At 46.3% G+C, this 22,349-nt stretch overlaps 1 protein-coding gene across 1 annotated transcript in view; it reads left to right on the plus strand.

Moving 5' to 3' along the window:
• Window positions 1–22,349, plus strand: part of MORN1 (MORN repeat containing 1) — a 74,596-nt gene that overhangs the window by 11,422 nt on the left and 40,825 nt on the right. Inside the window, exons 7-9 of the mRNA XM_070956279.1 lie at window positions 13,681–13,777; window positions 15,276–15,386; window positions 19,908–20,013. Coding sequence (XP_070812380.1) covers window positions 13,681–13,777; window positions 15,276–15,386; window positions 19,908–20,013 — 314 coding nt within the window. The remainder of the gene's footprint in view (window positions 1–13,680; window positions 13,778–15,275; window positions 15,387–19,907; window positions 20,014–22,349) is intronic.

The raw sequence follows: 22,349 nt of genomic DNA on the forward strand, positions 1-22,349 counted from the left end.
GAATATTATCTGGTTTGGAACACTAACGGATTCCTGCGATGTAGGCAGCTCTCCTTATCGTAACCGGGGCTGTTCCAGTGTTTATGCTGAGTTAGGCAGTTCCATGCTGTTGCCAGGGTTTGGACTACAACACCCCATCTTCCTAGGCCATTCATCCTGCTGGGTGGATCTGTTGTGAGCTGGAGACCAACGTTTCCTGTTTAGTGCCGAGCGATCCAGAAATTGCCATTTATTTGTGTGTGTGTGTCTGTGTGTGTGAGGTTAAGATGCCTTTTGCTTTGGCATCCCCTTAACAACACATGGCTTGTCCGGTCTCATTATTCGGAATGTGCATAAATGGCAATCGGGCGTAATAATGCAGGAAATTAAAAAATAGGCTCCCGCTGATGATCTGTCTGCTAAGATGTCAGATGCTTTCAGAGCAGCGCTTCCAAGGCCAGCTGAGTATCCCATCGATCGAAGCCGACAGAATTTCACAGCTTGTTGTAAACCCTTTGCCAAAAACGGAAGGGCTTACTCAGCTGATTGGCAGCCCTTCTCCAAATTGCCCCCAAAGAACTGGGCTGAAAACGAGGCTGCTTTTCTCCCTGACAAAAGTCCTCATTTTACCTACCTCAGAAGGATGGAAGGCTGAGTCAACCTTGAGCCTGGTGAGATTCGAACTTGCAGTAATTGCAGGTAGCTGGTGCTAATTAACAGCGCTTTCGTCTGCTGCACCACCAAGGCTCTAAACCAAGAACCAAGTTCTTGGTTTGGCCAGAGCCAACCATTTTTCACCACAAGCACAATTTGCAGGTCGAGTCCTTCTCACTGGAAATGTACCTACAGAGACACTTTGCAGGGAAGCACTGGGCTATACTCACGCTGCAACTGTTGTGATGTAGGGGTGCCGGTGTTGGGCTAGGAGCAGGGAAGCCAGATTCTAGTTAACTGGAGGGCTTTGACGCAGCCTTTCTCTTACTCTGGTCCACCTTGCAGGGATGTTGCTATGGGGGAAAAACGGGAGAAGGAGGGAGTACTATGGCAATGCTGATTTTGTGTTCAATGAACCCAACCAGCAACTAAGGCTTCTATAAAAGAAAAATTTCTTTTTCTGTCTTCCAAAATGGAGCCTGTTTGGTTCTTAACAGTCTTCAGATTTTAATTCAGAAAATCAATATGTTGTGCCTGTCAAGAAATCTTAAGGAAAATATTCCGGGTGAAACGTTTTCATGATTCTTTACCTTGCCCCCAAATAAATCAAGGAAAGAGTTTCCCAAGAAGGTTGGGAGAAGTCAAACAGCAGTGCCCAATCTCACAAATTTCATTTCACGCTTTAGTTGTTGTTGTCGTTGTTGTTTGCCTTGGCTCAGTATCTGAATCAGTCCGTTGTGATGTATCAGCCATGATTTACGGCTTAGCGTGACGTCTGAAAAGGGTTAAAGGGAAGTTTCCACAGACCTCAGCTGTGGCAATGAGAAAATATTGTACTGCTCCTTTATCAGGACTGCTTCGGCGTCTGCTTAGGCGCTGAAGCTGACTCATATTTTGTTAAACTTACCTTTTATATCGTGCCTGGTTTCTTCCTGAGCTCCTCACACTTCCTGTAAATTCTCAGACCCAACACCGCCAGTAATTATAGATCTGCTCTTGCAAGATCAATCTACTGACATTTCTTAAAAGGCTGCAACATTTCCAGTTGTCACTGTTCCCGCCATAAGCTGTTAGCTACGCATGAGAAAGAATTCCATTTAGACTCTGTTTTTCTACTTACCCTTAAGAATCCTGGATGTTCTTGCCTTTGGCTTCTCTTTTATCTTCTAATTTTAATATAATGTTATCAAACACTGCAGATGTTTGTTGGTTTTTTCACAGCCAACCTCAGTGTAAGTAGTTAAGATTGGCTCTATTTATAGCTATGGCTTTCTTTCTTTCTTTTTTTTTTTCTTTTTGGCGAGTGTCTGAAAGTTTCAGTGTCATCGTTCTGGATTTTGGCAGTTTAGTAATAAGTAAATAAAAAGAGGCTGAGGTTAGGCATCAGGAGGAATTTCCTGATTGTATAGAGACTGTTAGTCAGCGGAACAGGCTGCCACAAGACATAGGATGGCTTCCTTTGCTACAGGTCTATAGGGAGAGGCTGGACGGTCATCCATCAGAGATGTCCTGATAGATTTTGCCCTAAGCAGGGAGAGAGTCAAGATGACCTCTAAGGTCTCTTCCTATTTATTTATTTATTTATTTATTTATTTATTTATTTATTTGATTTTTAATTCCACCATTATTACTGTATAAGTAACTCAAGGCGACAAATGTACCGAATATTCCTCCTTTCTCCTATTTTCCCCACAAGAAGAATTCTGTGAGGCGAGTTGGCGGAGAGCAAATGAGTGGCCCAATGTCACCCAGCAAGCTTTCATGCCTGAGGCAGAACTAGAACTCACCGTCTCCTAGTTTTTAGCCCATCACCTTAACCACTAGACCTACCTTCCTGTGTACTTCTAAATCAGTGTTTTGCAACCTTGGAAACTTGGAGATGTGTGTGGACTTCAGTTTCCAGAATCTCCCAGCCATCATGTTGAGAAACGCTGCTACAAATCATATTTTATTTTTATTTTTTTTCTGTTCCTAGCCTTTTAAATATAACGTTGTATGGATGGGATTTTTGAAAGCATCATTGTGTTTCTGATTTTAAAAAAAATACTTTTCTATATTCTTGTTTTCATGGCAGCCCTAATATTGACAGGTGATTCCCCCCCCACCCCCCCACCCCGGTTGGCCTTGTACTACTGACATATAATATTTTGTACCCAAATGAGGATTGTAATCCTTATAATCTAGTGAGGATGAGTTATTTGCCAGTTTGAACTCTTGGAAAGACATAATAAAAATAATTAAAAAAATAAAATAAACCAAGGGATAATGATCCCTTGAATGCACTGTTGGTGTTCGTGTGTAACACAGCACTGGTGACATTTTATTTACCGAAATACAGAGTTGGCTTGTGGCAAGACGGCAGCAAATAAATGTAATTAATAAATAATGTTGAAGCATTGCTAACTGGCAATGGGGCAACCAGATTTAAACCATCCCGTAAGTGATGCTGTTTTTGTTTTCTACCACTTGGTGTCTCCCTCCCTCAAAAGTTTTTGAATAGAGCCAAATAAATAAATAAATAAATAAATGCCATATCTAAATTCCTGGAATCTTTCTGTATTTGAACCTGAGACTGGAGGGCAGGTAAAGCCAGGGGGGGAAAAAGAAAAGAAGATAGCTTGTACAATTCCGAATCAAAATGACCACTAATTGAGGAAAGCTACAGGTAAAGGTTCCCCTCGCACATGTGTGCTAGTCGTTCCCGACTCTAGGGGGCGGTGCTCATCTCCGTTTCAAAGCCGAAGAGCCAGACGTCTCCGTGGTCATGTGGCCGGCATGATTAAACGCCAAAGGCGCACGGAACACTGTTCCCTTCCCACCAAAGATGGTCCCTATTTTTCTACTTGCATTTTTTTTTTACGTGCTTTCGAACTGCTAGGTTGGGACAAGTCACAGGAGCTCACCCCGTTACGTGGCACCAGGGATTCGAACCGCCGAACTCCCGACCTTTCTGATCGACAAGATAAGCGTCTTAGCCACCACATCCCCTTGGAGGAAAGCTACATCAAGGAAAAAGAGAACGCCAGGCAACGAATTTGTTTTTCCTCCAAAAAGCTCAGGAAGGCACAGGAAAATCCTTTCCTTCGGCATTTCTTTGCCGCTCATAACAATTCCATGAAATAGGTTTTGGCCAATTCCAGGAGCAGGAAAAAAAGAGGCTGCCTGAGAAGCTTTTTCAACTTTGCTGTCTTTGCCCTCAAACATCATCTTAGATGCAAACAGGAGAAAAAAAAAACACCAACCAAGTTCATTTCTGAAAGCCTCCATCCTCCAAAGCCACCAAGGTCACGTGGCTTTTAAAAGGGTGAATTCCCACGTGATTTTCCTGATCCATCTCTCTCTATCCGTAGCCCAATGGAGCTTCCCATCCGCAGAGGTAGCACGTTACTGCGAGCAAGCGCAGGGTAGTAGATGGTCAGACAGCCCCCCCCTGTGCTCTGCAGAGGTTTGGGTCATCCGTTTTCGGAAAATGGAAGAGAAGTTTTTGGCAGGTGGACTGACCGGATACGATTTTGAGGCCAAGGAAGGTCCAGTCCTCCTTTGGCTGAACAAGCTGGAGGCCCACTAGGCAAAGCAGAGGTAGCTTCCCACGTGTTGAATGTCATGCTCACTCTACCAGAAGACTCTCTTTCTGAAGTGACCTAGTGCCCCATCTTCCACATCCAGTAGATAAAGAGGGAGCGTTGATGCTGGTAGGATAATAGCAGGATAAAACCCAAGGATCAGTCAGAGAAAGAACGGTCGATTTAAAAACCACTGGAGAACTTCCCAAACTGTTATTTTATCCCATTGATGAGTTCTGTCACATCGTAATGTATGTAAGTTAACTCTGCCAACAGACATACTTGGAGGATTGCTCACGGGGAGCAGGAGGAGGGAGAGAGAAAGAGAAGTCTTATCCCAGTCTGTTCCCTGAATTCAAAGTCCACAGTAAGGCAGGCAAGGGGGGGGGGGACCCCAGCAAGACTGTCCCCCAGATGCAATGTTCCTCAACATTGGTGACTCTTAAGATGTGTGGACTTCAGCTCCCAGAATTCTCCAGCCAGTGGTGAAAACAAGCAGCAACTCCTATCTGAATTCAGCAAGTGAAGGGAATCTGAATTAGTTTCCAGTCTCCTGCTTATATATAGGACATATATATATATATGGCAGTTAATTTCCAGTCTCCTGCTTATATACAGGAAATATGTATAAGGCAGTTAGTTTCCAGTCTCCTGCTTATATATAGGAAATATGTATAAGGCAGTTAGTTTCCAGTCTCCTGCTTATATATAGGAAATATGTATAAGGCAGTTAGTTTCCAGTCTCCTGCTTATATATAGGAAATATATATAAGGCAGTTAAAGTGTGTGTGTTTAATATATAAATATATACTGTGTATGTAGACACACACACACACGCAGAGTATATGCCTATAGCTAGGCAAAATTTTCAAGGACAACCTCCCTCAATGCCTGAAGAGAAAAATTGTCGATCAGTGTGTGCTACCTGCTCTAACATGGACACTAACCTCACAATCCATACAAAAGCTCCGAGCGGCGCAAAGACCCACGCTCGGCCTCACAAGGCAAGATAGAAAGACCTGCTGCAGGTGGATTAAGAGAACAACCGAAAGTATACGATGCCATCCAAAGAGTAAAAGGATAGAAATGGAGCTGGGCCGGACGCATAGCAAGAAGAACCGAGGGCAGGTGGACCAAGGCGGTCACAGAATGTATCCGACTTGATCAAAAGCGTCCACGAAAAAGATTTAAATAAAACAAGATGGCGCGTTGGCCATGTCATACAGGGGAAGAATTCACTGGAGAAAGCCATTTCTCCTTCCACTTATGACTGTATGACTGTAATTTTGTTGCTTGTATCTTTACGATTTATATTGATATTTTTTCCTGATTGCTTATTTGTACCCTAGGACTATCATTAAGTGTTGTACCTTATGATTCTTGATGAACATATCTTTTCTTTTATGTACACTGAGAGCGTATGCACCAAAGACAAATTCCTTGTGTGTCCAATCACACTTGGCCAATAAAGAATTCTATTTATGTTGGGAAGAGTTACCGGTAAAAGGAAACCAAGCCGTCAAAGAAGACGGTGACTGAACACCGTCCGACTTGACATCAGCCAGAACATAGAACAACTCAAAAGAAATATTGTAGGATCAGAAGACATAGAGACACCTGGCCCATAGAATCAGCAAGAGTCAGACACGACTGAACGGATCACATCCACATCATCATCATTTCCTGCTTCCATCCGGAGATGAGCCACCCAGAATAAGGACAAGGCCTGTTTGGACTCGATTCATTGGGAGTATAATTTTCCCAACAATTTTGAAAACGTTATATATCAATTGCCGTCGGCTTTCTTACCGCCGTGTCTCAGATCCTTTTTGCAATAACCTCACACCTACATCGCACCAGCTGTTCAGTTCGGCAGACACAACCAGCGCTCCTAGTCTACATAAATACGCCACTGCTTTGATGACTATTAGCACATTTTCCAGATGTGTTTGAAGTGGCGGAGCTGTTGCTCCGTTAAAACGCCTGCCCTTGTTTGCCTTTTATTTACGTTTTGAGGATTGAGCATTTCTAGCTCTGTTAGTCATGCCCGTTGATGTCTTTTTTTCTAACGTCTGCAAGCGTGATCTACGGCTCTTGAAAGGCAGCCAAGCTCTGCTGGCTGTTTGGGATAACGGAGGGAAGCCACCATCGAAAATTCCTCCCTTTTGGAAATTAGCGTTCATGTCGCTGGGCAGACTTGAGGGACAGAGTGAGTCGGGGCTCGTGCACCTCCAGATTGTCGGTTTCGCTTCTTCTTCTTTGTAGGCTTAGCAGCTTGGAATCTGGTATAGAGGAGGACAGACTTCCTGTGGGATGTTTATTTAAAAATATATCTGGCATCTTTCTGAACCACTTGGCTGGGGAGGAGGTGGAGAAGATGGGACGTTTCGAGTACATCGGTTTGAACCTAGCCCAGTTAGGTTAACCAGGCGGAGAGCGTGCCTGGTTCAGTCTATCGTGGCAACTTAAAGACGGGTGGAAGTCAATTCCCAGAATCCCCCAGCCAGCATGCTGGTCTAAAGCATCTTTTTGCTCAAAGCACTGGGAGCTGATTGCAAAAGTCTTTCCCTGCCGAAGACCAGGATAAAACCGGAATCTAGCGTTCTATACTTTCTCCTTTTTCTCCTCCCAAGAATAATGCTCGTCGCTTACCCCTCGCATTTACCTTCCCAAAGTCCTATGAGGTAGACTATGCTGGGCAGGAAAGGAATGAACAAGTCCAAAGGCGGCCAGGTACGGGAGCATAAGGTTGGGTGGATCAATAGGTAAAGGTAAAGGTTCCCCTCGGACATATGTGCTAGTCGTTCCCGACTCTAGGGGGCGGTGCTCATCTCCGTTTCAAAGCCAGCACTGTCCGAAGACGTCTCCGTGGTCATGTGGCCGGCATGACTCAACGCCAGAGGCACACGTAACGCTGTTACCTTCCCACCAAAGGTGGTCCCTATTTTTCTACTTGCATTTTTTACGTTCTTTCGAACTGCTAGGTTGGCAGAAGCTGGGACAAGTCACGGGAGCTCACCCCGTTAGACTGCACTAGGGATTCGAACCGCCGAACTGCCGACTTTTCTGATCGACAAGCTCAGCGTCTTAGCCACTGAGCCACCGCATCCCCGGATCAATACCCTGACTTATAATGCAGTTTGTTTGCCTTTAGCCTAGTTGATTGCATGAAGTTAGCCCCTGGGTTTTCCTCTAAGTAACCGGTTGGAAGAAACCAGTTTTGTTTCCTTAAACCACCATTTAATAATAACTTGGTTTATTTTATTTTTTAAATTCTACTTTGCCTGAAACGTAACTTTAAATTACTGGGGGCTTGTTTAACAAAGTTAGCATAGTGCACATAGTGCCAGCAATTTTCTTACATTCCTGAATTTTCTAAATACCAGAATTTAAAGAGCGTTTTCAAAGCTTTTCCAAATTCCATTCCTTGCTGCGGGCTGTTCCTTCGGCAGAACAAGTGACGGGACATTCCTCCTCCACCTCTCTCTCCCCCCCTCCCATCCCCCCCCCATTTTCTGACAACATTTCTCTCCTCGCAGGTGGGAAAGAAGCGCATAAGGTGACCCACCTGTTTTGGTGTTGCTAACAGGTGTCTCAAGCAGCAGGTCTTCCTTTGGAAGGAGGGGAAGAAAAAAAAAATAGCCAAAATACTCAAAGATGTGCAAATCCCACAAAAGAAGCAGCAAATAGGAAAATGCCCCCAGAGCATCTGCTAACGGAGAATTGCGCGCCGAAGCCAGCGATGAGCACAATAGTCTCAGGCAGGGGTACAGAGAGGTGGACAAGCCCCACTATTTTTAGGAGATGGGCACCTGGTTCTGAATTAGGTCCCCGCTGTCTCCCAGGTTCTGAAGTCTCGGGGAAGAACTGACAGTTGAAAAGCGAGGATGGAAATTACAGGGTTGCTGTAGCTTCCACTGCACCCAGAAGGCAGCCGGAGAGAGGGCAGGCTTTTTAGACCTTCCCGTTTGCCCCCGCCACCCCACCCCCCCTTGTCAGCAAGAATTTGGGGGGAGAAAAGGCGAAAGTGTGACGGGGTCGCAGCCAGTTAATGGCGTCTCGTTCGCGCGCAGGATCAATCCGGGCGAGCTTATGGAAATGGATACGCCGTCGGAGGCTCCCAACAAATGATCCGAAATTAATTGCAATAAGAGGTATATAATAGCTGCTCGGTTAGGAAGAGAAACACCGTCAATTAAGCGAAAATTGCTTCCTCAAAAGTTAAATACATGTTTCTTGCCTTTTAATTTCACAACACCTTTTTTCTTATTTATAAGCAAGAGAGACTCCCAAGCTGCTATTCACAGAGTGCAGTTCTATAGCAATATGTGTGTGTGTGTGTGTGTGTGTGTGTATATATATATATATGTATGTATGTTTATATGTACATATAAAATATTTCACACGCATCTTACCCATCAGAACCAGGGGGGGGGGGGGAAACCCAGTATAATTGCCCCAAATAGAATAGCGTACAGCTGCCTCTCAATGAGCCAGCGTAGTAGTTTCCCATTCATGGCTCTTAATGCAGTTAGTTGTAAATATGTATTTATATCTCCATTTAAGGATTCGAAAGCCGAACTAACCAAGGCAGCTGGCCATCCTTTTTTATTTATTTATTTATTTAAATGACTGCATATATTTGGAACAAAGGAAAATGGCTGCTTTAAGAAAAATGGAGAAAGAAAATTGGAACGGAGGCATTATCTCCGTTTACTTCTGCCCGATTGGTAAGATTAGGCAGGTGAGGGGCACTCCCATGCCCTAATACATCCAATAGATTAGGATCCAATAGATCCCAATACAGCCAGTGCAGGTAATAAACAATTACGTGCATTTAGAAAGCAGCTCTTCCCTTTTGCAGCACCTACCCTCTACGGATAGGATTCCCCCTCCCTCATATTGGTTCCCATCCTAATGGGTTGTTCCTATGAAACTCAGGCTGTTCTTCCTGGCCTTGGGGTACCTTGCTTTTAAACCCCCATGGATGTGGTATTTTTTTTTTCTTTCTTTCTTTTTTTTTTTTTTGAAGTGTATGTTCTTTTTCCCTTGTGGGTTCACGCGTTCCGTTTTTCTGTTTTAGAATTTCCTCCTTTCCAAAGCTTAAGCCAGCTAGAGTGGTCCAGAGCTGGACAGCTTCTAAATCATTATTTAATGACCCCATAATCCCTTGCGGGGCGGCGTCTGGGCAACTGAATGGAGTAAGCAGAGCGTTTTAATGGCCGGATGCCCTTCCTGTCGCCAATGCGGAGTTTTGTTCAGCAGATATATTCTCAGTGTGCCCAGAGAAAAAAATATGCCTCTACCTAGGATCGAACTCACAGCCTCACGGCCAAACTGGAAAGCATGTGTATATGTTCCAGAAACCCGAAGAACAGCTGGCCGGTGCACGCATGCCCTTTTTGGGGGCCTGTTTTTTGGTCTGTTTTCGGGCTGTTTTTTTGGGCTGTTTTCAGACCATTTTTGGGCCATTTTTGGCTTAAAAAAATAGCCCAAAAACGGGCCGTTTTCCGGTGCTCCGGCGCCCACGAAGACCAGCTGGCCAGAAACCGGAAGCTGGCGACTGCGCACGTGCCCACGGAGAGGGCTCTGCATGCCACCTCTGGCACGTGTGCCATAGGTTGGCCATCACGGGTATAAGGATTCCTGCGTCGGGCAGGGGGTTTGACTAGAAGACCTCCAAGCTCCCTTCCAGCCCTCTGAGTATGTCCTGGTGGAGTCTATATCAGGGGTCTCCAAGCTTGGCAACTTTAAGCTTTGGCGGCTCGGGAATTCTGGGAGTTGAAGTCCGCCAGGCTTAAAAAAAAACCTGCCAAGCTTGTAGAGACCCCTGGTCTCTCTCTATCATTCCCATTCCCCAACTGGGATTCTGTCTCAGGTTCAGATCTGGAGAGCCAGCTCTCTTTGGACATCACCTCCTGCCCCATCTGGTTTTGTGCTCCTTGATTAGGTGTGTGTGTGTTTGTGTTTGTGTGTGTGTGTGTGTGTGTTTGGGAGTGGGGGGGGTGAGAAACGTGCATTGGAGCCCAGCCCCAAGTGGATAGCAGCGTGCCTAGAGCCTTTGCTTGACCTTTAATTGGTGTTGGAAAAGACCAGATGGAAACCAACAATTGATTGACTTTAATTGGAAATCCGCAGCGGGAGATTTGCCAGCTAACCGAAAGGTTGCGGCTTCATTGCTTTTTTTTTTTTTTTTCCCTTTCCTCCTTTTTTTTTTCCCCCCTGTCCGGAGAGTGACAGGGCCTAAACCCCCCCACCCTGCCCCAAGGGGTCTTTTGTGTTGCTGCGGTTTTTTTGTACGTTCAGTGCCCTTTCCCCACCACCACACATGCACACACACACACACGGGGAGCGCCGAGGAGGCTTACAGGAATGTCAGCCTTTCCAGACTTCTCCCTCTGTTACATTGCTAAGCAACTTTTTGGAAACATTTAAACCCCCCTCCCTCTACCCACCTACCCACCCTTCTCGCCATCTGGGGAAAGAAGCACTCGGTCTAGGCAGGCAACGGGATGGATTTTAACGGAGAAAAGGGAGCCACGTTCTACGTCGGGGAGCAGCCCGGGATTCAATTAATATATAAATGTGTGAAGAAGTGCAAAGCCCAAACAAACCGTGGTTCGTTTTGTTTTTCCGTCCAAAGGATGATGCAAAGGCTTACGACGAAAAGAACCCACCGGTGATGCGCCGGCTGGCTCTTTTCCCACAGGCAGTCTGTCGCTGATGGGTGCGCGTCCTCCAGGCCAACTGGCTGCCTCGCGAGGACGCAGCCGCCTTCCTTTCGGCGGGGCTAAAGGCCAAACTGCAAGGAGGGTCTCAGGATAGATTGGGATACAAGGCCCCGGGACCTGTCTCCCCCTCCCCTCCTTCCAGGATTGCCTCTTCTTAAAGGAGGCCTTAAGCCTGTCTTGGACTACGCATCCCCTCGTTCCCAGCCAGAAATCCCACCCCACAAGCCATCCATGCTAGTTCGCCAAGCTGTCTTAACGGTACGGCCTCTTAAGAGGTTGCCTGGCTTGCATTGCTGATGTAAAAACCCATTTCTGGGTGGGAAGGATGGATCTTATTCTGCCCTGGCTCCATTTCTGGTTTGATGTAAGCAGCAGATGTTGATCTGGGTTTCCACAGACAGGCATTGGGCCTGATTCTCGAATTAACCCACATCCTGGGATCCTCCAGCATATGGAATATCTTGAACATGGTTTGAGTCCACCCGACACTCAAAGCTGCTAGCCGGCAAAGGAGGAATGCTTTACCAAGGTTAGCAATGCTTGAAGCCTCCTATACTTCGGCCTTTTTAAAATTCACGGCATGCCCCACAGGGGGAAACTAACGAACTGGCCAAAGACAAACTACTTCACACCAGGATTGCTTAACCATTTTTGCCCCTCTTCTGACCATGTTTTTCTCCTGTGTCTCATTACAAGATATGGGCCTGGAACAATGGCATCAACACAAAAATGTTCGCAGCCTAATACAACTTATTTAGGAGGGGTCCTTGGTGCTCTCTGAGCTTGCTTGCTTTCTTGCAGATGTTTCATTGCCAAACTGCCCTGTTTCCCCCAAAATAAGACATTCCCCTGATAATAAGACCAATCCAGCTTTTGAGCGCATGGCAATAAGGCCAAGAGCTTATTTCAGGGTTCAAAAAAATATAAGACAGGGTCTTATTTTCGGGGAAACACGGTAGGTAGCATCATCAGTGCTAGTTTGGGTAATGAAACAAGCAAACTCAGAGAGCACCAAGGACCCCACAGCCCTCTTCCTCCTCCTCCCCCTAGCACTGATGTTGTTCCCTGTTTGGGTTTTAAAACGTCTCAAGAAAGCAAGCAAGCTCAGAGAGCGCCATGTCAACCCCGAGCTACAAATATTCTTTATTAGTACAACTGGTTTACTTACTTAATTACTTACTTACATTTCGTGTTTCTTAACTGCCCATCTCCCTCAGCACCTGCCATGGACCTCCCCTCCTTACTATTTTTCACCTATGGCACCCTTGAAATATCCTAGAGGCCCCCCCCCCCCCGCCCCCGGAGGCTATGTAGCCCCTGGTTGGCTATGTAAGCCCTGGTTTGATTAAACCTGGTTTGTTGAATCCATCATGGTTGTCTGAGTTTATGTCACCTGGCCTGCCCCCTCAAGTCTTCTTTTTAAATCGCTTCGCCTGCCAATCATTAAGTCCATCCCAAGAGACAAAGTCACTGCACTCCCCACGTACTGGAATGGGACTCCGCCTGGAGAGGAATTAATAAGTGTGGCCCCATAGGAACATGTCAACCTCTTCCTCCTGAGCTTCCTGAGCACCTGAGATGGTGCACATACGTGCACACGTGTGTGCATACTTATACAGGAGCCACAGCTTATTCTTGGCAGAAGGCGTGTGAGTGATTTCTTTGGAAGGCTGGGAGAAGAGCGATTGTGGGAGGGAGAAACCAGAAGGATCCCACTTGCTGAATCTTCCCCCCCCCCACTCGTGCTTGCTTTTCAATGGCTTGGGCAGCTGCTCCCCCTCCTCTCCCCACGGCATTTCCTCCCCGCCTCCCCCTCCCACTATTTTGGGAGACAACTTGTTGTGAGCGGGTGGCAAAACGTTTGAGTCTTTCGGATCCATCTGGGATTTGCTGGCAGCTCGGATAAATTTAGAGTCATAGTAGCACTTTGTTCCACACGAGAGCCACCCTTCCGTCAGCCGTTCAGCGCCTGGATCCCGGCTGTCACTCTCCTGCGCACCCACCCATGCGCCAGCCCGCCCGCCCCGCCGGTCTTGAATTTGCCACATGCCGTTGCCAGAGAAGCCGCGGCTGGCCGACCCTCTTCTGGCTGGTGAAGTGACTCGCCCACGGGAGGCAAAGACGGAATCGCCTCCCACGCTTAGGTTTTTCTAGCTCTCTCGGGCTGTGTGGGCCTGTCACAATCTCACGAGGACCCCTGTGGTCGTCGTTCTCCTCTAAAGGTAAAGGTTCCCCTCGCACATATGTGCTAGTCGTTTCCGACTCTAGGGCGCAGTGCTCATCTCCGTTTCAAAGCTGAAGAGCCAGCGCTGTCCGAAGACGTCTCCGTGGTCATGCAGCTGGCATGACTCAATGCCAAAGGAGCACGGAACGCTGTTGCTGGTCCCTATTTTTCTACTTGCATTTTTTTTGTACGTGCTTTCGAACTGCTAGGTTGGCAGAAGCTGGGACGAGTCATGGGAGCTCACCCCGTTACGTGGCACTAGGGATTCGAACCGCTGAACTGCCGACCTTTCGACCGACAAGTTCATATGTGCGAGGCGAACCTTTACCTTTTAAAAGACCCAACCAGTCCCTCTCCTGGCTATTTTATAACCACCCACTTGGACGTGTTTAGCCTAATCCTTTTTTTCTTTCTTTCTTTCTTCTAGAGCTACCATCCAAGTCTGAAACCCGATGCTCGCTTTCTTTCTTTTGTCCTGTTTCATTCATTCATTCATCCTCTCCCCCCCTCCCCTTTTATCTGTTTGAAGGGACAATGGAGAAACGATATGTTCAATGGACAAGGCTGTATGATCCATTGTTCGGGCGTCATCTATGACGGCCTCTGGCATAACGGCTCCCCTCTTGGTACGTGCTCTGGATTTATGCAGTTTGGTTCGTAATGAGACCCCCAGAATAATGCCCTGCCTTTCCCTTGATTTGATTTGTGTAGCGTCGGCATCAATTCTGCACTCCGAACTTGTCAGGCCAAAGAGTTGAAAAGCAGCAGCGAACCCACAATGGGGGTGGGAAGTTGTGTAGGCCAGGGAGAGGCAGCGGGCACAACTCAGAAGCCTCAGTTGAAATGCTGCTCTTTTCACACATGATTCCCACTTCGTGCCTCGGGAAAAGAAAAGGAAACTTTAGGAAAATAGCCAGGAGTTTGTGGTGATCTTGGCTGGGGATCCCTTTGATGGACAGTATCGTAGCGTAGGTAGGTAGGGAAGATAGAGAAGTAGAGAAGATAGATAAATGGATGGATGGATAAATAGATAGATAGAAATCATATAGGTAGGTAGGTAGATAAGTAGAGAGATAAGATAGAAAAGATACCATGTTTCCCCGAAAATAAAATTCTATCTTATATTTGTTTGAACCCAGAAATAAGCGCTTGGCCTTATTTTCGGAGAAGTCTTATTATTTTTGGGGCGCGTGGAGGAAAGCAGAGGAAATGGCAACTCACCACTGGGATCGTCAGAGCCTTTTAAAAACATTTTTTTTTACAACCTCTTTGGCCGAAGAGATTGTAGAAAAAATGCTTTTAAAAGTTAAAAAAAAAAAAAAAGCCTCTGGTGATAGCACGGCTCAACTGGGCATGGTGGGGGGAGAGAGATTTTTGCTACCGGTTCTCCGAACCACCTGCCGCCATCGCTACCGGATCGGGTGATCCGGTCCGAACCGGGAGCATTTCACCCCTGGTCTTCACGTAGTGTAAGTGGGACAATTGTTTAAAAGAAAGGACACACTGACACCTATTCAGGTTTGCCAAGGCACTTTCTGTCTAAAGAAAACGATTCTCGCAACCGGGCGGAAGCCGCTATTTTTTTAATTTATTTATTTATTTATTTTAATTTGATTTATATGCCGCCCTTCTCCGGAGACTCAGGGCGGCTTACAATGCGTTAAGCAATAGCCTTCATCCTTTTGTATATTTTTTATACAAAGTCAGCTTATTGCCCCCACAAAATGGGTCCTCATTTCACCTACCTTAGAAAGGATGGAAGGCTGAGTCAACCTTGAGCCTTGGAGAGATTCGAACCAGCAGAAATTGCAGGCAGCTGTGTTAATAACAGGGTGCACTAAACCACTGTACTATCAAGGCTATGAAACTAATTTCATTCCCCTCTCCTAAACTTTAGAGAAATGAAACTTTCATTTGAAGTAAACCAGAATAGGCAACAATGCATACCTTTGCTACGAAATATGCTCTATTCATTGCCTGCGTTTCGAGGCTCGCTCTTGCAGGAAACATTTTGCCAATCTTCTGTCCCGGAGGCCTACTTTTCGAAAAGAGAATGATGTTTAAATGTCCCAGCTGGTCTTTTTCAGGAGCGCTAACCACCAAGGTCTGTTGAACATTTTGCAGGGCAAGCGAAGACAATGGCGATTATAGGGCCAGAGGTGATAGACGCAAGTCTAGGATCGGTTCTTACTTTTCACATCCAGCTGCAGACGGATAATGGAGAGGTTTCTAAAAGTAAGAATGCTTTTTTTTTTTTTTGGAATCTTTGCGGGACTCTGTAAAATAATTTCTATGGGTGACAAAAAAAAATAGCCCTTTTGGTTTCTATATCATTCCAGACAGGTGGCTGTCCAGTTTCTTTTTGAAAACATCCAGTGATCTAAAGCACCTAAAACTTCTGGTGGCAAGCTGTTCCACTGGTTAATTGTCCTTCCCGTTAGGAAGTTTCTCCTTAATTCCAGGTTGCTTCTCTCCTTGATTAGTTTCCATCCATTGTTTCTTGTCCTGACTTCTGGTGTTTTGGAAAATAGCTTGACCCCCCTCTTCTTTGGGGCAGTCCCTCAAATACTAGAACACTGCTATCATATCTTCCCTAGGCCTTCTTTTTAGACTAGACATACCCAATTCTTCATCTGTCTTCATGAAAGTTGTGAAGTGTGTCAAAATTGTCAAACCCATTAAAAAAATAAATAAATCTTTTTTTTTTTGACTATCTGTAACCCCCGTCTCCATTCTGGGACAGTGAAAGACATCCATTCCCTAAGAAAGAATGCAAAAGGGTAGCTTTGTGGGAAATTGCAGCAGGGCTGCCATTTTAATTCAAACCTTTTTGAGACTGACGGACATTTCAATCCCAGGATGTGTCCAGATGGACACAGACATCTTCTTTCCCATGTCTTGTCTCCTGCCCAAGTTTTCATTCTTCACAGGTAAACAATTCCACAGCTTTCCACTTCCTAAAATCGGAGTTAACAGTGAGCCTGTGTACAAATGATCAGATTAGACCCTGGGCAATTCAAAGCCAAAATCAACCTAGATTGGTGATGGCTAACCTTTTTGCCGTCGTGTGCCAAAAGCAGGGGGAGTGTGTAGGGGTCGCACGCGTGCCCATACCCATAATTCAATGCACCCCGCGCACGCACGCATGACACACACACACACACACACACACACACACACACACACCACGGTCTCCCTGCTTTTGGCATGCAATGGCACCGTAGGCCCGTTTATCACCCTCCCCAGCCTCCAGAGGCTTTCTTGGAGCCTGGGGAGGGCAAAAACAGCCTCCCCACCCCCACCCCCAGAGGCCAGAAATGGCCCATTTCCTGACTTCCGGTGGGACCGGAATGGCTGTTTTTCACCCTCCCCAGGTTCGCCAGAACCGGCTGAATACCACCTCTGATTTCCTGGATAACCACAGCTATGCTTGTTCCTAAGATTCCATCTTAGCTCTTTGCTAATTATTAATTGCTATTTTTTTTTAAAAAAAAAAAAGGGGGGGGGGAGAAAAAAAAGAGCCTTTTTAAAGCTCCAAGGGAAGCCTTGATGTTAGAAAAGTTTTCTGTTGATTGCAGAAGACTCGCACGGACCTTGTAAACCTGTTTTGTTTTAAATTACTGCCGGAGAAGTCAAGGCTGCCTGTAGCAGGTGGTGGTAATTAAATGACTGTTAAGCTGCCTACGTTTTTCCGGGTGACGGTTCTGTTTGGTGGGCTTTTATCGTGGAATGCGCTGTTTGTGTTGCTTCTTCTCCTCCTCCTCCTCTCTTCTCCCCTTGAAAAAAAAATAAAAATAAAATTGGACCACGTTCTGATTTCGTCCCGTGGGAAAACGATCTCCTTCCCATCTTTTGGCTATAGCGTTTGAGTGGAAACATGCTTTGCTTGACATAGAAATATATGGTAGAAGCCTTAGGGAGAAAGATGGGTTGTCCTAAAAGAGCATTGGAAACAGGATGTCCCAGGCTAGGAGATCATTGGAGTTTATTCTACTTGTGGAGTTTATTCTACTTGTGGAGTTTATTCTACTTGTTTGGATTTAGTTGCATGTGTCTTCCAGACAGAGCATGGCCGACGGATCCTTTTTTTCTTCTTCCACCACATTAATCCCTGAGAGCATCTGTTGAAACTAAATAGGAAGAAATTCAAAACCAGTAAAAGGCAGATGTTGTGCGATCCATCTTTGTGTCGTTGTTTTTCTTGCAGACGTTTCATTACCAAACGAGGTAACATCATCAGTGCTACGAAGGAGTGGGGTTTACCGTCAATTTATGTAGCTAGTACGGTACTTGACTTAAAACCACAGTTCAGCCCCAAATCTCTATTGCTAAGCAAGACAGTGGTTAAAAATCAGCCGCGTCCCATTTTACCACCTGTTTTGCCATGGTTGAGGGAATCACGGAAGTTCTTAAGTGAGTCATCATGCGGTCGTTAAGCGAATCTGATTCCCCATATTTGCTTGTCAGGAGTTTCCTAGAAGATTGCAGGTGACAATCCCAAGATCCCGGGATCAGAAATACATGCCGGTTGCCAAGCACTCCACGTGACTATAGGGATAGTGAAACGGTCACAAGTGTGAAAACTGGTCACTTTTCTTCAGTGCTGTTGTAAATTTCGAACCGCCGACTTACGACCACAATTGAACCCAAACATTCTGTTGCCAGTGAGAAAAGCTGTTCAATGAATTTTGCTGCATTTTACGACCTTTCTTGCCACGGTTGTTAAGTGAATCGTGGCAGTTGTTAAGCTAGTAACCTGGTGGTTGAGTGAATCCGGCTTTCCCCGTGGATTCTGCTTGTCGGAAGGTCGCAGAAAGGGATCACGTGACCCCGAGATACTATGACCGTCAAAAATATGAACCAATTGCCTTGCATCCAGATTACAGATTAAGAGAGTTGGAAGGGACCTTGTAGGTCATCTAGTCTAACCCCCCGCCCAAGCAGGAGGCCCTAACCATTTTGAAAGATGGCAGTCCAGTCTCTTCTTGAAAGCCTCCAGTGATGAAGCTCCCACAACTTCCGAAGGCAACTTCTCTTCCATGGGTTGATTGTTCTCACTGTTAGGAAATTTCTCCTTATTTCCAGGTTGAATCTCTCCTTGGTCAGTTTCCATCCATCATTCCTTGTCCGGCCTTCGGGTGCTTTGGAGAATAGCTTGACCCCCTTCCTCCTCTCTGGGGCAGCCCCTCCAATATTGGAACAAAATCCAAATTTTGATCACGTGACTACGGGAATGCTGCAACGGTTGTAAATGTGAAAAATGGCAATAAGCCATTTTTTTTTCCAGTGACGTAACTTGGAACAGTCACTAAATGAACTGTTGTAAGTTGAGGACTACCTATACCCGGGGCCTGCAACCTTAAACACTCAAAAGGGCCATTTGGACCCGTTTCCCACAGAAAAGAAAACACCGGGAGCCACAAAACCTGGGTGGGCGTGGCCAACTCAACGTCACCCACTTCCACCAGTCACATGACAACCCCCCTAGCCACGCCTACCCAGCCAGTCATTAGGGCAGAGAACTAATTGTTAAAAAACACTAGGAACCACAAAAATCCTTTTGACATCTCTCTTTCCCTCCCTCCCCACCTCTCTCTCTGTATCTCTCTATGTCTCTCTCTCTCCCGCTCTCTCTGTATCTCTCTATGTCTCTCTCTCTCCCCCTCTCTCTTTATCTCTCTATGTCTCTCTCTCTCCCGCTCTCTCTGTATCTCTCTATGTCTCTCTCTCTCCCCCTCTCTCTTTATCTCTCTATGTCTCTCTCTCTCCCGCTCTCTCTGTATCTATGTCTCTCTCCCGCTCTCTCTGTATCTCTCTATGTCTCTCTCCCCCTCTCTCTGTATCTCTCTATGTCTCTCTCTCTCCCCCTCTCTCTTTATCTCTCTATGTCTCTCTCTCTCCCGCTCTCTCTGTATCTATGTCTCTCTCCCGCTCTCTCTGTATCTCTCTATGTCTCTCTCCCCCTCTCTCTGTATCTCTCTATGTCTCTCTCTCTCCCCCTCTCTCTTTATCTCTCTATGTCTCTCTCTCTCCCGCTCTCTCTGTATCTATGTCTCTCTCTCTCCCGCTCTCTCTTTATCTCTCTATGTCTCTCTCTCTCCCGCTCTCTCTGTATCTATGTCTCTCTCCCGCTCTCTCTGTATCTCTCTATGTCTCTCTCCCTCTCTCTCTGTATCTCTCTCTGTCTCTCTCTCCCCCCCCTATGTCTCTCTCTCTCCCGCTCTCTCTGTATCTCTCTCTGTCTCTCTCTCTCCCCCTCTCTCTGTATCTCTCTATGTCTCTCTCTCTCCCCCCTCTCTCTGTATCTCTCTCTGTCTCTCTCTCTCCCTCTCTCTCTGTCTCTCTCTCTCCCCCTCTCTCTGTATCTCTCTGTCTGTGCCCCGGCCGCTTCTCCATCACCCGCTGTCGCCCTTACCTTCTCAGGCCAGGCGAGGAGTGACTGGGAGGGAAGGGTGAGGAGTGGGGCCAGCCAGTGGTGGGTTCATCCGACAGGGAGCCACAGCAGAGGGCCCAAAGAGCCTCATGCGGCTCCGGAGCCGCAGGTTGCTGACACCTGACCTAGACATACAAATACTCTGTTCTAAATCTTTACACAGTGCTGGCTCCCGAGAGACAATTAACCTTCTACTCATGCTTAGGAGCGTCCCAAATACGATGCTTCCAGGGATCTTCGCTTCTCTGTAGAACCCAACCTTGATCCTCAGAGCCAGCTGCAGAGCCGGAGTTGAAATCATGCCTTGTCCTTTGATTTATTAGGCGAAAGGGGTCGATTGCTGGAGATTACAGCCAGGATCAAAAAGATCACCTTTCCCGAAACCAGCTCCCACGAATCGTTGGAAGTCACCGAGAAGCAACATTTTTCGTAAGTGGCAGAGAGAAAGTCAGTTTGTCTCTTCCTTTTAGTCTACAATTTGGTTTCCGTTTCTTGCGGGCGCGTTCTGGATCTCCGGAGCTTCCGAGCCATGTTATGCTTGATGTAGAATTGGGTGAATACGACACAGATGGTTAATTCAGCGACGCCTTGTACTGGGATTGCAAACATCACTCACTGGTTTCAAGTAAACCCGAGCAACGCCATCGGATGAGAAAAGTACCCATCTGAACGTCCACAGTAGAACGTCAGAGTGGGTTACCAGATCTCCTCAAACACTCCTTCGTAATCTTGTTACTGCACTGTTTTGTTTAAATTTAACAGAATAACTAAGTTGGAGGGGACATTGGAGCAGGGGTGAAATCGAGCAGGTTCTGACAGGTTCTGCAGAACCGGTAGCGGAAATTTTGAGCAGTTCGGAGAACCGGCAAATACCACCTCCGGCTGGCCCCAGAGTGGGGTTGGGAATGAAGATTTTGCAATATCCTTCCCCCAGGAGTGGGGAGGGAATGGGGATTTTGCAGTATCCGTCCCCTGGAGTGGGGTGGGAATGGAGATTTTGCAGTATCCTTCTGCCACACCCACCAAGCCACACCCACAGAACCGGTAGTAAAAAAAAAATAGATTTCACCATTGCCTTGGAGGTCTTCTAATCCAACCCCCTGCTTAGACAGGAAACCCTACACCACTTCAGACAAATGGCTGTCCAATCTCTTCTTAATAACTTCCAGCATTGGAGCATTCACAACTTCTGGTGGCAAGTTGTTCCATGGATTAATTGTTCTAACTGTCAGGAAATTCCTCCTTAGTTCTAAGTTGCTTCTTTCCTTGATTAGTTTCCACCCGTTGCTTCTTGTCCTGTCCTCAGGTCCTTTGGAGAATAGCTTGACTCCCTCTTCTTTGGGGTGGCCCCTGAGATTTTGTAACCCTGTTATCCTATCACCCCTAGTCCTTCTTTTCATTAAACTAGACAGACCCAGTTCCTGCAACCATTTTTCATACGTTTTATACCCTTCATTCGAGGTGAACTTCAACCTTATGGCTTGCAAGCTACGATTGACGGCTTAGCATCTGCCTGAACTAAGCTGCTGTCACTTTGCCAACAGGCCACTCTTGAAACCAACCATAGCTTTCCACAGGCTGGGCAACCTGGTGCCCACGAGCCTCAGGGTGCTCTCGTATCTCCTGGCCGGCCTGCCTGCCTGCCTGCCTGCCTTTTAAAAAGGTTTTGAAAATTAAAATAATTAAACAACTGGAGCAGTGCCAAGCAGTGCACTATTCTCTGGCAATATTTGTTTCCAGGAATGTTTCCTGGCGGGTGGCTGGGAACCGTGCTCACTGTGATGGATTTTTTATGAATAGAAACTTCTCCCTTGGCAGCACTTTGGGTCTGCGCTCACCCCACTCCCATGCTTTCCAAATTCTGAATGCGCTCTCAGTCCAAACGACCGGCTACCTCGGCTCAATTGGCCTATTATCTGAGTTTCCTTTTGCCGCGGACAGCTTGCGAATCTCTCCTACGCTCAGAGCCACTTCGGGTCCGAGCCTCCGGGCTTTGTTTCTCTCAGCTGAATTTGGAACTCACTTCCCTGCTTACCCAGAGGTGGGAAGCTGAAAATCTGTGCAGGCTGTTAACACCGGAGAGACAGACTTCGATGCTTTCCTGGAAAAAAAAAAATAACAACTGGACTGCCAAGTAGACTGAGCTGTAAAAACCCTGAGTGGGAAGTCTATTCTCCAAAGCACCCGAGGGCAGGACAAGAAGCAGCGGATGGAAACGAATCAAGGAGAGAAGCAACTTAGAACTAAGGAGAGATTTCCTGACAGGGAGAACAATTAATCCGTGGAACAGCTTGCCACCAGAAGTTGCGAATGCTCCAACACTGGAAATTTTTAAGATGATGTTGGATAACCATTTGTCTGAAGTGGTGTAGGGTTTCCTGCCTGGGCAGAGGGTTGGACTAGACGACCTCCAAGGTTCCTCCCAACGCTGTTATTCTTTTAAGGCAGTGCTTTACTCCATGGAGCAGAAGGTCCTGCCAGAATGATGGGAATTGTGTGTGTGTGTTTTAAAAGTTTATATATATATTTTCACAATACATACATAGGTGCTTAGTAAACAGCGTATTGTCTGGATCATTTTATTTATATATAATAATACTTTTCCCTCTCTTAATTTCTACCTCTACCACCCAACCATTTGTAAAACAAGTCCCACGTTCGAAAATACTCTGTGTCTTCTTCTTCTTTTCATTTTAGTGCCAGTTCTTCCATTTCTGCACAATCTTTTTTATTACAATTGTGTTTTTATGGGGAATACCTGGTAT

Source organism: Pituophis catenifer, unplaced genomic scaffold (genome assembly GCF_029215685.1).
Source record: "Pituophis catenifer annectens isolate HBS135680 unplaced genomic scaffold, rPitCat1.0.hap2 SCAF_18, whole genome shotgun sequence".
Classification (NCBI taxonomy): Eukaryota; Metazoa; Chordata; class Lepidosauria; order Squamata; family Colubridae; genus Pituophis; species Pituophis catenifer.